This window comes from Sus scrofa, chromosome 2 (genome assembly GCF_054392235.1).
Source record: "Sus scrofa isolate SSC_HxYL_T2T_F1_AM1 chromosome 2, Sscrofa_HxYL_maternal_Yorkshire_Landrace_v2.0, whole genome shotgun sequence".
Classification (NCBI taxonomy): domain Eukaryota; kingdom Metazoa; phylum Chordata; class Mammalia; order Artiodactyla; family Suidae; genus Sus; species Sus scrofa.
Genome location: NC_139384.1, coordinates 7,946,553 through 7,961,299, shown reverse-complemented (window position 1 = coordinate 7,961,299; position 14,747 = coordinate 7,946,553). Strand labels below are relative to the sequence as shown.

At 56.9% G+C, this 14,747-nt stretch overlaps 1 protein-coding gene across 2 annotated transcripts in view; it reads right to left on the bottom strand.

Annotated features, from left to right (window-relative positions):
• The window catches only part of MACROD1 (mono-ADP ribosylhydrolase 1), a 149,456-nt gene extending 136,528 nt beyond the window's left edge, over positions 1 to 12,928 (bottom strand). Inside the window, exons 1-3 of one of the 2 annotated variants that reach the window (XM_085009397.1) lie at positions 12,402 to 12,928; positions 1,265 to 1,366; positions 560 to 676 (exon numbers count right to left, since the gene is read on the bottom strand). In XM_085009397.1, the coding sequence (XP_084865523.1) occupies positions 560 to 676; positions 1,265 to 1,366; positions 12,402 to 12,699 (517 nt within the window). In that variant the 5' untranslated portion in view covers positions 12,700 to 12,928. 2 annotated transcript variants of the gene reach the window in all.
• Between the last annotated feature and the right edge of the window lie 1,819 nt (positions 12,929 to 14,747).

Genomic DNA, 14,747 nt, shown 5'->3' with positions numbered 1-14,747 from the left:
GGAGAGCAGCCACCTTCCTCCCTCCCCCCAGAGAGGGGGACAAAAACAGCAGGCTCCGCAACGCATCACAATAAACTGCCAAGCCAGCAAGAGCCGCTGCCACCCACAGGAAGCTGAGCATGGGTGCAGGGGCCTCGCCCCCCACCCTTCCCCAGACACGCTCCAGGACACGTTGCCTCACCTGCCCCAGTCCCAAGGTGGGCAGGGTGGGCCGGAGGCTGAGGAAGGAAAGCAGCGATCAGAGCAACTGCAGCCCCCAAGGTCAGCCACCCCATTCTGGCCTCTGCCTTCCTGGCAGTACAGCCCGGCGCAACTCCAACTGAGCTCTCTCCCCTCCTGGCCGCTAATGGGCCGCAGAGCTTCAAGGCAGCTTGGCCAAGGTGCCCTCAACACAGCGGGTCACAGTTTCAAAGGGAGAGGAGTCCACGTGGCCAACACACTGAGCTCCCACGGCGCCAGCAGGCCACCCTCATCCAGCCGCCTGAGCCTCACTGGAGCCAGGTGGCATCACCCACGCCTGGCATGGCGACGACGTGGCCAGCCAGAAGCCCCCACTCACCGGCGTTGACGATGGCGTCCACCTCCAGTTTGGTGATGTCGCCTCGGAACAGGGAGATCTTCTCGTTGAGCTGCTTGTCCTTCTTATACTTGGGCTCCTCCACCTTCGCCGTTATCCCTGGAACAAGCAGAGGCCCCCACTGCAGAGAGACCCACTAGGGGCCACAGGCCGGGTGTGTCTCCCCAAACTGCCTTCTACTTCCAGAGCAGCCGCCAGGCGGGGACTGGTGATGCAGTGATGAGAGCCCGCGCCGGTGAGCACCTACTGTGTGCAGCCCACACCCGTTTCCTTGAACCCCCACAACAACGCTACCCACAGGCACAGTGTTACCATCACCCCCAGTTTACACTTGGGGTGACTGAGCCCTGGGAAGGTTAGCAGGCCGGTGATTTGCAGGGCCCAGGCGCTCACCAGGACGCCACGCTGCAAGCCGCTGCATCACAGCAGCCAATCCCAGCTCCAAGGGATCAAGCTGGGTCTGGGCTCAGTTTCCCAACCATGTAATGGAGATGAAAGCCCCGCCTGCCTCAGGCTGTGTTAATCTTGAAGTGAAGTGACACTGCAAAGTGCCCCGCACACAGCCAAGCACTCATAAACGCTGCCACTCTTCTGGGCCTTGTCTGTATGGTTCTCCCAAGACATGGGTCTGAAGGGGCCACCCCCCAGCCGGCCAGCTGGGACCCCCCCCTCCAGTGCAGAGCCTACCTTTCGCCGTCTCCTTCCAAGTCGGGATCTTCTTTAGCCTGATGAAGTCCCGGCAGAAGTAATGTTCCTCCCGCTGCTTGTCACTCAGGCCCTTCAGAAAGGCTGCAGGGGGGCGGGGGGTGGGGGGGTGGGGAGAGAAGGAAAGTCAGGGGGGCAGGGAGGGAGCAGCCCAGGGGGCTTCCCCGCCACCCACAGGTCTCCTGCCCTCCAGGGGATGCTCCCCCTCCCCCAAGGATGCAAACCCGCTCTGCACGGCCATCCTTCCCACAGGCACACACATCCTTCCCACAGGAGGAGGTGCGGGCAGAGGGGCTAGAAGATCCCTCCCTGAAGGTCCCATCGTGGCTCAGCGGAAACAAATCGGACTAGCATCCATAAAGACGCAGGTTCGATCCCTGGCCTCGCTCAGCCGGTTAAGGATCTGGCGTTGCCGTGAGCTGTGGTGTAGGTCACAGACTCAGCTCAGATCCCGTGTTGCTGTGGCTGTCATGTAGGCCAGCAGCTGTAGCTCTGATTCGACCCCTAGCCTGGGAGCCTCCATATGCCGTGGGTGCTGCCCTAAAAAGATTAAAAAAAAAAAAAAAAAAGAAGATGCTGCCGTGGCCTCTTTGTTAGGAGGGGAAACCGAGGCCCACGGAGGAGAAGGCCATCTCGGGCACCACAGACCTGAGCTCAGAATCCAACTCTGCCACTTTCCAGTTGCGTCCACCCCTCTGGGTCCCTAATATCTTCACTTACAGAATGGGGACTAAGATGGCCCTTGCAGAATAATTTCAAGCTTGCTCATACATGTTAAGGCAGTTTGACGGCACTGAACCAGTTACATTGTCATTGTCATTATTTGTTGGCAGCGGGACACAGCAAACCAGGACAACTGTCCTCCTCAAAGAGCAAAGAACAAAGAGATCTGGTGCCCACTTGCGACACCCCCCAGCCCTGGCAGAGGGCTCCCCACAGACGGATGCCCAGCTGGGGCCTCCCCTAACATGAATCAAGGCAGTGGCTGCAGTGGTCCCCTTTCACAGAGGAGGAAAGGAGCTCAGGGAGGTTAGGAAGCTATCAGGAGTCATGAAGCTGGTGAGCGGGAAGCCAAGCGCCCCCATCTGCGTGGGGTTGGGGGGCCGAACAGCCCAGAGGCCTGAGCGGCTTGTGGCTCGTGAGCTCCCCCTGCTGGCCTGAGACAACCTGCGCAGCCAGGCTCTCAGCCCAGCCCTGGTCCCTCGACCTCCACTGCCAGAATGGAGCAGCCTCCAGGAACCACTGGGAGGGGGGTCAAGGAACTCAAAACACGTCAGAAAAAGTGCAGAGAGGGGAGGGCAATTAGAGGGGGCGGTGGGAAAGGTAGGGTTTGCCTGCTGGAGGCTTCTGGGGGAAGGGGCAGGTGTTCAACAGACAGGTGGGTCCCCCACGCGTGCCTTTGCCCTGTCAAGGTCAGCTCATCCAGCCCTCTGTTGCTCAAGGACGCCTGAGGAGCCCAGGATGGCCCAGGTAACAGTTTGGCTCAACACTGGTGAATTACTATCAAAGGCTGGTTACACCCCAATCTGCTTCAACTCCAGCTCAAGACAGAACCACAGTCTCTGGCACCCTTCCTACCTGCTTCCACAAACACCTACCATGCACAGGTTCTGCAGGCAGTGCTAGGCTACAACCCCAGCAGACATGGTCCTGCCCTCATGAAGTTAGAATCCAGCAGGAGAGACGGAGGCTGATCAGGCTCCACACAACCAAGTAAGCAATTCCAAGAGGTACGGAGGAAAGGACGTCGGGGGGGTTGGGATAGGAGGTAACCAGAACCTCCTCCTTGGGGCTTAGTTGAGCCTGGGGAGAGGGGTGGGGACAGCCATGACGGAGAAATGGCATGTTCCAGGCCCTGGGTGGGTGAAATCCAGGGGGTGGGAGGCAGCAGCAAGCACAGGGAGAATGATGCTGAGAGGCGCAGGGCCAAATGCAGAGCCGCCAAGGCCCATTAAGGACTGACCTGGGCCCAGGGGCACCCGAATCAGATTAAATATGCTCCAACCAGATATAGATTAAGAATCCTGGGGTTCCCCATTGTGGTGCAGTGGTAACGAATCTGACTAGGAACCATGAGGTCGCAGGTTCGATCCCTGGCTTCATTCAGTGGGTTAAGGATCTGGCGTTGCCAGAGTGTAAGTTGCAGATGAGGCCCAGATCTGGCGTTGCTGTGGCTGTGGTGTAGGCCAGCGGCTGTAGCTCCGATTAGACCTCCAGCCTGGGAACCTCTATATGCTGCAGGGGTGGCCCTCAAAAGACAAAAAAAAAAAAAAAAAAAAAAGAATCCTGTCCACCGCCCCTGCAGCAATGCCGTTCTCACTCTCTCTTAGAGGCCAAGGGTATCCTCTGAGGATGGCCTCCTCTGAGCATGGACAGTCCCCTCTGTCCCTGGATGTTCGCATTTCCCACTTCCCTGCCCCCTTCTCAAGGGTCTGTGTGCCCCATGATCTGAGAAACAGGCCAAGGTCTCCTACTTAAATAAATGCTCCTTTCTTTGTGCGTTGGGGGTGAGCGGATGGGGGGGAGGGTGTGGGTACTTGAAGGGACCGAAGTGCTTCTCCAAGCCTTGCTTGTCTTCTCCTGTAACATGAAGGTAACAGAAAACTCCCACTTGTTAAACGAGAAGCAAAACAGTCTTAGGGAGGCACCAAGCAGAGTACACTGCAGGCGGTACCACCAAGCAAAGAACAGGCAGGGCTCCATCCAGGCCCTGCCTCTCCCTGGCAGGTTGAATACAGATCAGTCAGTTAACAAACATCTATTAAGCATCCACCATGCACCAAGCCTGGGAGGCAGGGTGGGGTCCCAGGCCTAACAGAGCAGAGGGGAGGCCAGACTAGCTTCTTGGAGGGGGTACCCCAATTCTCTGGTCTGCCCCAGGAGCTGCAAATTGCTGGAGAAAAATCCCATCAACCAGGCAGAGGCTCCCCCTAAATCCTTACCCCCCCCAGGTGGCCACTCCAGCTGCTGCTTTGGAAATGGGTGCCCCCCTCTGCAGCCTCCTCCATTCGTCCTTCCAGCCATCCAGCCATCAGACCCCGCCTCCTCTTCCCACCGAGCCAGGAACCACTGACACATTCCTGCCCACACCTCGTCCTCCCTCCCTCAGGTCACTAGGCACGAAGGTCCTTCCTCCCAACCGAGACCACCCGGCCTGCCTTCCCAGGGACTCACTCCTGCGGCTCCCCTGCCACCAGACTGTCCTTTCTGCCCCCAAACACCCCCGTGTCTTTTAAAACGAAACCCTCCCTTGCTCCTCTGCCACCCTTCTCCGCTGTCTACACTTCCTCCTCCCAGGCTCCCCCCACCCAGCCCCACTTTTCCATCAAGGCCAAGGTCAGAGGCGCCACACCAGCCACTTGTTCCTGTGGCCTCCCTTGTAAGCTCAGCACCCCCAACCCCTCTTCCCCCCAGAAACCCCCCCTTAATCTACACCCTCTGCCTGGGTTTTCACCCCAGTTCCATGTGTGTGAAAACCTTCCTTATGTTCAGGATCCTGAGGCTGCACCTCCAGCCCCTCATCTCCTCTGAGCATCTGCTCCCCAAAGCCTGCAGCCTGCTCTCACCCCCAAATTCTCCCTGTGCCAAACTGAACTTCTGAGTCCTACACCCTTACTCCTTCTCAGTGAATGGCCCAGACTTTGCTGGAACTGCAAAGCAGGGGTCTTTCCTGTCTCTCCCACCCCTTTCCCGCCATCAGCAGGCTGTTAGACTCACCCTCACAACACCATGGAATCCAGGCCTTCTGCTTACCCCCACCAGGCCACACCTCCATCACTGATGGCTCCTAGACCCCTCCGGAAGCCCCCACTCCCAGCTGACTCTGTGTCCATCCTGTGGTCTCTTTTTTTTTTTTGGTTTTTAGGGCTGAACCTGCAGTGTATGGAGGTACCCAGGCTAGGGTCTAATCTGAGCTATAGCTGCCAGCCTAAACCGCAGCCACAGCAACGCCAGATCCAAACCTCGTCCGCTACACCACAGCCACAGCAATGCCAGATCCAAACCTCATCTGCAACTTACACCACAGTTCACAGCAATGCCGGATCCTTAACCCACTGAGCGGGGCCAGGGATCGAACCTGCAACCTCATGGTTCCAAATCGGATTCGTTTCTGCTGCACCACGACAGGAACTCCCTGTGGTCTATTTCTAACCCAGGAGCCCAGAGATCTTAGGAATAGGCCATCTTTCTGTGTAACACTCAGTTCAAACTTCAAGTCCTCACCCAGGCTTGTGTGAGAGCCTGCCTCTCTCTCAACTACCCCCCCACCCCCACCCCCACCCCACCCCTGTATTTCACTCTGCCGCCTACCCCTCGGCTTTCAGTTCCCCCAATAGCCAAGCCTCCGTGCCCTGCCTGAGGGCCTCTGTCTGCCATGCCTCCTGCCTGGTCTTCTGCTGCAGTCCCCTCCTCACCACCCTCCCCTCCCAGAGCATCTCCTCCACGACCACCTGTGCCTTACTCCTTACTCGACCTTGGCCATCCAGGGATGTGTCGTGTTTATGTCGGGTTCCCAACACCTGGCACCGCATAAGGCATAGGTGAGTGTGTCCAGGCAGCTGCGGGATGAATCAATGAACCAAGGAGCTGAGACCTGAAGGTCGAGGGCAAGTTTGCTAAGAGAAGAGGTATCTCCTTGGCAGAGGGAACAGTGTGTGCAGAAGCTCTGACATATGAGACAGCATTTGTGTGAGCAAATGGAGAGAAATCTAGAACAGCTGGGCCGGAGAGCAAAAGCAAGGCCGTGGCAGCTCTGCCAGCCTGTCTGAGGCACGCGCTGGCTCAGGGCCGGGCCGCTGCTGTGGGTCTGGTTCCGTTCTCACTCCCTGGTCCCACTAGGTTTGGGATCATGACCCCCAAAGATCATGTTCGTGAGTAAGGCGCCCACCCTCTCAGCCTCAATCTTCTCATCTCTAGAACAGGGGCAAGGCAGCCTTTAGCTGGCACCCAAGCTCACTATGAATGAGAAGGTGGCCGTGAAAACACAGAGGAAGCTGTCAAGAGCAATATACACATCAGATCTGCTCGCTCCTCCCTGGGACTGAAATAAGAAGGCCTAGAAAGAGTGAATGAAAACAAGACAAAATCTGAGAGGGCAAACGGTATTTTTCCAACTTGGGGTAAAGAAGGTAGAGGAGTTTGGGGACTGTCATGGGCACCCATATTTGTTGTCTCGCACAACCTTGACATCCTTGCTCCAAGGCCCTGGCGGATACTCACAGTCAGCTGGACCTGCGGCCAGAGCAAAAGGCCCTGCTGGGACCCTGCAGGGACTGGCCTGCCAGGCCCCAGACTGACCCCAGAGGACTCCCATGAGCCGAGTCTCTCTGGCTGAAGCATATCCCAGACGCCCCTTGGAGCTAGTCTGGGACGCCCAGAGATGGCTCAGGTGCCCAGTAGACACCACCTGCTTTACAGAAGAAGCACAGCAATCCGCCCTGGCCACAGGCAGGTGAAAGGAAGCCCGGGCAGGATGCAGCCCGAGGAGCTCTCCTGCACTGCCCTCCCCGGTACCAGGGCCTGGCCCGAGTGACCCCAAGCCCGCACAGCCCTCTCCCCAGTAAACACCGAAAGACGGCTCTGCTTCCCAGACGGCAAAGGAAGATGACCAGAAATGATACCTGTCAGCCTGCCCTTCTGGTCTGTTGTCCCCCAGGGCACACCTCTCGAGGCTGGTGTGTGAGGCTGCGGCCTGGCTGGCCCCTAAGGAGCTCCACGCTGCACGAGTCTCCGATTCATGGGGAAGAAGCCAGCTGGAACCAAGTGTCTTCACGGCCTCAGCTTCATCTGCCAGGGGGGCTGCCCCCAGGCGGGGAAGAGGAGAAGCAGGACCCTTAAGCTAGGCACATGCCCCCGCATTTATAACATGCGCTTCTCCCTCTGCCAGAAGGACAGGTGCAGACTTAAAGCACAAGTGAGTTTTATTTTTCTTAAAAAGATGTACAACATACGTTTTAATTTTCTTTCTTTTTTGGAGAGTTGAGAGTATTTCACAGCTCAGTGAGACAGGTGCTGTAAAAAGATGTTTGCAGTAAATTTTGATGGGGAGGCCTGACCCCAGACGAAGCTTTCAGTGGTTCCAGGGCACAAAAGCCGCGCTGGAGGAAGCGGGCTGCGCCAGAACCATAAAGTGCGGCGGGTGAACGGGAATTCAATGATGTGTTTTAAGAAGTGTCTTTATGGCACCTGGCAAGAAAGGCTTCAGAAAGGTGAGCGCGGGCCGGCGCGGAGGGAGGCTCCTCTTCTGGAGCAGGTGGGCCCGGCTGATAACGGCTGGGCTCTGGGAACGCGGCGGCGGCAGGGGCGACAGCGGCATTAGTCACCTGGGCTCACCCCCTCCCCAGAGCAGGGAGGAGGCGAGGAATGGGGAGAGGGCACCAGGAGTCTCGGAGCCTTCCTGCCCTCCCCAGGCCCGTGGCCGCAGCAGGAAGTGCAAAGGCTGCTTCCCCAGAGGACAGGTGGCAGAACCACCCCCCAATTCCCAGGTGTGTCTGGAAAATTTCCCTGTTCAGAGATCGAATCAGATAAACCATCTCATCTGCATGAAATCCCACGGGAGTTGAAATTAGTCCTCGCTCTGCCCCGTGCAAACAGGCTGGAAGGTGTCAACCCTAGACTGAGCCACCAGGGAGAGAGGAACAGGGCTCTAGACACACGAGTCAGGGCTCCAGCATTTGAGACCATGAGGGAGACAAGTTTACATGAGCCCAATGTCCTCATGGCCAGAACGGCAGAGACAGAAGACCGGCCTGAGGGGCGACAAGGAAGGGGGCCACCGGGACCCTTTGGCTACTGTGGACAAAAGGGTTTCTGACGTGATCCCAGCATAACCTACAAGTCAGGGGTTGTTGGTCCCATTTTACAGATGGGGGAACTGAGGCTCAGGGTGCGGGGAAGCAGTGGTGCCGGGCAAGCCATGTCTGATGGCACCGATGCCTGTTCTTTTTTCAGCACACAGCTCTACCCCCCTGCAGGTCAGAAGGAGGTTCTGTGCTCTTTGGAAGACACACCTGTGGTGACAAAACCACCAGAAACCCCTGGGCCTGACCTTAAGTCCCCTTGGACCTAACTGCCTTACAGCAGTCTTCTGATGAAAAGGCAAAACCTCGGGGGGAAGGAGGTGCCCCAGCACCGAGAGGATTAAATTAGAGAAATGAACCCCTGGCCAGTGAAATCAGATATTACAGAGGTCTCTTAAAAAGACTGAACGTCTCCTGGGAGTTCCCTTCGTGGCTCAGCGGAAAACGAATCCCACTACTATCCATGAGGACGCAGGTTCAATCCCTGGCCTTGCTCAGTGGGTTAAGGATCCGGTGTTGCTGCGAGCTGTGGTGTAGGTCGAAGACATGGCTTGATCTGGTGTTGCTGTGGCTGTGGCGTGGGCTGGCAGCTGCAGCCCTAATTCGACCCCTAGCCTGGGAACCTCCATATGCCAAGGGTGTGGCCCTAAAAAGAAAAAAAAAAAAAAGACTGTCTACTAGCCAGGAAGATCCAGTCTGATGCTATTTACTTACCTAGTGGGGGAATGGGTCCAGAGAAGTGGGCAATCAGCTTGAAGGTGAAAAAAAAGGAATACGCAGAAGCCAGGCAGAATTTGGCCACCTGTCCAGAGGGCTCACTGGGCCACGAGCTGAGACTCCCTGCCTTGTGCATATGGACTGAAATACCGAGCAACAGCCCAGGGAAGGGATCCTCGGCAGGTAGGTGTACCCAGCAGGGAAGCTTCCCAGCCTGCCCAGGCCAGCAGGATCCGCTTCCAAAATCACTCAATTGAGAACACATGCTGCTGAGCAAACTTAAGGCTATGATTTGGCTTCCACACGGCTTTCCTCAGGGAGAGGAGGCCCTGCCCAGGTGCTTGTGAGTTCCAGACCCACTGCTATTGTATTTCCCCACCATGAACCACACCTGAACCCTCTGAACTATGCATGGCTCTCGTGAGTTTGGTTACCATGTGCTAGAGAGAATCATCTCAGGCACGGATGGGTCTTTAGAGGCCTATGTAGGTATATCCGCCAGAGAAAGGTGAGCACATGTCCATCAAAGACATGTACAAGGATATTCAGAGCAGCTGTATTCCCAACAGGCCTGAACTGGAAGCCAACTGCCCATCAACAAGAGAATGGGCACACAAACTGTGGTGTATCCACACTACGGAATATTACGCAGCAAGAAAAAGAGAAAATGTCGCACCCAATCATGTGGACAAATCACACAAGATATTTAGTAAAAGGAACTGGACACACTGTATGCCTTGGTGATACGAAGCTCAAGAAGAAAGGAAATGAACAGGTAGAAGAGTGATTAGCTGTAAGGTATTGATTGGAAAAGGGCTCAAAGGAACCTCTGGGGCAATGGCAATGTTCTACCCAGAGGTTGCACAGCTGGATACTCAGGTACGAGTACACTGTTCACTCAAAGTCTGTGCACTTGATGAATCTCACTGTACAACTCAGCTGAACATGTAAACCGAAATGTAATGAAGAAAAAGTGTGCGGGTCTTCAAAGCTCAAAGCTCAGATCCCAATCAGAGGCAGAGCCCAGCTGAGGCAGCCCCCTCTTGTGGGTTTTTAAATTATGCCCCAAATTCTTTGATTCTCTGCCCTTCCAAAGGTGGAAGCTAATTTCCCTCCCCTTGAATGTAGACTGGACTCTGTGACTTGATTCTAAATAAACAAAAGATAAAGCAGAAGAGACAGTGTGGACTTGGCACCAAAGCCACAAAAAGGCACTGTGGCTTCAGGCCTGGTCTCCTCACCTTCCCTCTCTTGGGTCACGTGCTTGGGGGAAGCCAGGTGCCATGTCGCGAGGACACTCAAGCAGCCTGGGGAGAGGCCCTGAGGTGAAGAACCGAGGCCTTCAGCCAATCAGCCATTTCTTTTTTTTTTTTTTTTTTTTTTTTTGTCTTTTTGTCTTTTGTTGTTGTTGTTGCTATTTCTTTGGGCCGCTCCCGCGGCATATGGAGGTTCCCAGGCTAGGGGTCGAATCGGAGCTGTAGCCACTGGCCTACGCCAGAGGCACAGCAATGCAGGATCCGAGCCGCGTCTGCAACCTACACCACAGCTCACGGCAACGCCGGATCGTTAACCCACTGAGCAAGGGCAGGGACCGAACCCGCAACCTCATGGTTCCTAGTCGGATTCGTTAACCACTGCGCCACGACAGGAACTCCCCAACAGCCATTTCACTTGACCGGGCCATCTGGGAAGGGCTCACTCCAGCCCCACCCAAATCTCCACCGACCTCCTGAGAAATCCACAGCCTGACCTAAGCTCCCAGTTCTAGACCCAGTTCTAGACCTCAGAGACTCTGAGATAAATGTTTACTGTTTTAAGCTGCTAAATGTCCAGTAATTTGTTATTATGCAGCAAGACGCCACTAAAACACAGAGATCTCTCTGTGTCTCACTCCCACAAGCTACCATCTAAGGGCTGCCGGCGCTCCTGAGGCAAGCCCACCCGCCTCACACCGCCCCCTGGCTGGACACTGGATTCGGCCAGCCCCATCCGCCATGGCTTCTCCACTGCATTGACCTCTACCTGGCATTGTCTGGTTGCCTTGGTCACATCCTCTGCAGTCCCTTCTCCCTAAGCTCTGGGAGGGCAGGGCCCCTGCCTGTCTCCCCAGCACCATGGCAGTGCTGGTTACATAGAAAGCACTTGATAAAAATGGACTCAATGAATGGCAAGCCCAACAGCTGGGAATGGCTGGCCTGTCAGCTGCATGGGGTCTGGAAGTTTGGGGCGGCACCAACGATTGGGAGGGGGCGGGGAGCTGGGTCCTAGAAGGAACGGTGCCTGGGTCCCCAGCTGCCCCAGCTCTCTTTCCTACCACCCTGAGCTGCCGTTCTCTGAAAAGAAGGGAAAGTGGGGATCCCTGCGGGGCAAACCCCCTACTCCCCACCAGGGTGTTCTGGGGCCAGAGCTGGGGGCGTGACAAACACTCCTTGCGCTCCAAGAGCAAAGTCAAGTGCCTCCTGCCGGCGCTTTAAGATCCCCGGGAGGGTGCCGCTGTTCCTGACAGGGGCAAGTCATCTTGAACTCCACCTCCAATCCCGAGAGGACGCCGTCTGCTGGCCCCCAACCACACCCCGCCCCAGGCCTGCCTTCCCAGCCCCATTGGCTGAAACCCACTCCACCACATGGGCCCAGCCAATGAGCTGCCGTCCCTGCCCTTTTGAAAGGGGATCCAGCCGGGAATGGTCACAAGAGCCCAGGGAGCAGGCCCTGAAGGGCAGGGGCAGCTGGGGCTATTTGCGGCTCCGCAGGTCAGGTTGCTTTGCCTTCCCTGTTCGGTCCAGGCCCAGAGTCCAGCCCTGGGCCTCATGCCCACCAGGACTCATGCCCTGCCCCTGAGCAGGAGGAAATGGCTTGATTCCTGGGGGTGGGCGGGAGGGGGTGTCACTGTTCTCAGACAAAATGCACTATCTCTGCCATGCCCTCCAGCTCCTCTGCCCTGTGCTCCCCAGGAATGAGACAGAAACTGCTCACAAGTGGCCAGAGGCCAGCGATAAGGGCAAAAGGGCACCAGACCACGTGCCCAGAGAGGCAGGCTCCCAGGGTAGCGATGGGGGGGATCCCGCCTGCACAGAGAGGCCCCTCCTCTTGGCCATCTGATCCCACCAGGTGGGACACCAGCCCCAGAGCTGTTCCCTCTGCCCATTCCCTGCCACTCTGCCTAAAATGCCATCACTTGAGAAACCGTACTTTGCAAAGCCTGGGGAGTTCAGAGCCTTCTTTCAGATCTGAAGCAAACTCCGAGTGACCTTGGGCTCCTGGGTTCAGGCACTGAGCCTCAGTTTCCCTCCTGCACAACAGAGTAGGCAGCAGGCCCTCGATGATCTCCGCAGGTGCCGTGTGACCCATCCCAGCGAGGGGAGGCCACCCTCCTCACACACCCCTCGACTGGGGACCTAGACCTGGTCTGGTGCTAGGTGGTTCAAGGCACTGGGCACATGGGGGGCGTGGCTGTGAAGGGGGGGTGTCCCTACCAGGGGACAGGGGGTCTTAACTTCCCCAGGTCTCTGGGGTGGACGAGGCTGCTGGTGGGGTGCCGTCCAGCCGGTGAAGGCCCAAGTAGGGCTGCCCTCGGCCCTCGCCCCCCTCCTGCTTACACTTACATTTTGCCTCCTTCCAGTCGGTGGAGGTGCTCAGGTCCACCTTCGCCGCCATGGCCAGGGGGGCCCAGGTGCGCACCCCGGCTCTCCGCCCCACTGCTGCCGCCCCCCCAGCCCCAACTCCCGCTGGGGTCCGCGCGCCGGAGTCGTACGCGCCCAGGGACGCCGGGGGACCGCACGCACTGCTGCGGGTCCGCGTGGCACCCGCTGAGGGGCCGGGCCAGGGGCGCGGGGCGCCGAGCAGCTGCCCCGCCGCGCGCAGCTGTGCCAGGCGGCCGGACACTCGGCTCTGCAGAGACATGAGCGGGCGGCGCAGGGCGGCTCCCCGCCCACTTGGACTCTATTTACGGTGCTAGGAGAGTCTCTCCCTTATTTACACGGGGACCGGGTGGCTCGTGCCAGCCCGCGGCGACCTGCTCGGGAGCCAGCGAGCCGCGCGGCCAGAAAACCCGGGCGCGCCGCTGGGCACCCTGGAACTTGTAGTCCCGGCCGCCGGAGGGGCCCGCACACTCCTATACACACGTGCGCGCCCCGCCTGGGCCTGCGTGGGTCGAGCCGCACGCAAGCCCTGCTCTCGGAGGGTCGCCGGCAGCCGTGCGCTCTTTCGGGATTGGCCCAGCCACCGCCAACTTCCTGGGCCGAGGCGCCTCCCGCGCGCGACCCCGGCCCCCCTCCGCCCCTCGGTACAGAGCCGAGCGCAGCTCCCCAGGGGTCAAGCGGCCCCACCCTGTCCCCAGTTCCTGAGAGCCGCGGGTCCCAAGCGGCCCTGGGAAGGTGACGAGTGGCACGAACAGGTATGTCCGGTTGGGCAACTTTCCCCAGGCCGCTGAGCGGCTGCCTCTTAGCCCCAGGGGCAGAGATGCGCGGGGCCGCGGCTGGAACCAAAGCTAGAGCAGCTGAGGAGGCAAAGCTGGAAATCTTGGAATTTGAAGGCAAAAAACTAGAGCTCCAAGAGCGTTCTTGGGTGGAAGAATTGGGATGATTTTTTTCTTCATATTTTTCCTAATTTCTTACAAGGACTGTAAAGGTAGATTTTTAAAATACATTGTCTTTCTATACCATTTTATTATTGGATAAATATAATAGTGCATATTTTTAAAACCTGGGACAAGGAGCCAGGGTTCCAGAGAAGGTTTTAGTACCAGCTCTGCTCACTCTTACCCTTGTGACTTGCTTCTTGGGCTGTAAATTAGGAGGAAGGATTTCCTGATGTGGCTCAGCGGAAACGAATCTAACTAGTATCCATGAGAACGCAGGTTCCATCCCTGGCCTTGCTCAGTGGGTTAAGGATCCAGCGTTGCTGTGTGTAGGCCGGCAGCTACAGCTCCGATTCGACCCCTAACCCAGGAACCTCCATATGCCTCTGGTGCAGCCTTATAAAGACAATTAAAAAAAAAAAATTAGGAGGAAGACATAGTTCAGGTCTAGCTGGTTGCAGACCTGCTTCTGTGTACCTGGCCTCTCTGGTGCTGTGTAGCAGGAACCCTGGACAGGACTGCAGGGAGGATCACAGAACAGCCCCCTGTGGATGCAGCTGACGTCACCATGGTTCCCAAGAAAGGATCAGCAGCAGACCTGTAGACCGGGAGGTAGACAGTGATCAGCCCTGGGAGGGAGGGTAGAGAGGGACCATCATAAACCAGGGGACAGGAAGCCACTTGTTGCTTCTCCAGTAACTCAGCCGTGTAAGAAGGGCCTTGCCAACTGCATCCAGGACAGCAACCACCCACAGGGTACGAGGTACCAGCCCTTGCCAAGATAAGCCCTCTACAACCATTTGCTCTCCCTTTCTTAACTCAATATGTGTTCCTGGCGAGGCAGCACTGCCCCAGAGCACAGATAAGAAGCCAGGACTGGCTCAAGGCCAACACGGCCTTTGAGGGTCAGAGCCCAGGCTGAGCTCAAGGTTGTTTGGTTCCCATCTGTGGTCTGGAAAGTCATTAGGCAGATGTAACTGATTCAGGCAATGAAGCATGTGGGTGACCCTGTGTTTGAGTTTCCTATTGTTGCTATAACAAATTATCATAAATTTAGCAGCTTAAAGAACAAACAAAATTCATTTTCCTAAAGTTCTGTAGGTTAGAAGTCTGAGCTGAGTCTCACTGAGCTAAAATCACGGTGTCAGCACCAGCTTCCAGAGACCACCCCCCTTCTTCGACTCTCGGCCCTCTTCCTCCATCTTCAAAGCCAGCAGTGTCGCATAACTCAGACCAGTCTTCCCTAGTGGCTTTTCCCTCTGACTTGCTTCTGCTTCCCTCTTGCATTTTTCAAGGACCTGTGCGATTACGGTGAATTCACCAGGATAATCCAGGATCATCTCCCCACTTAAACTCCGCTGATTAGCAACCT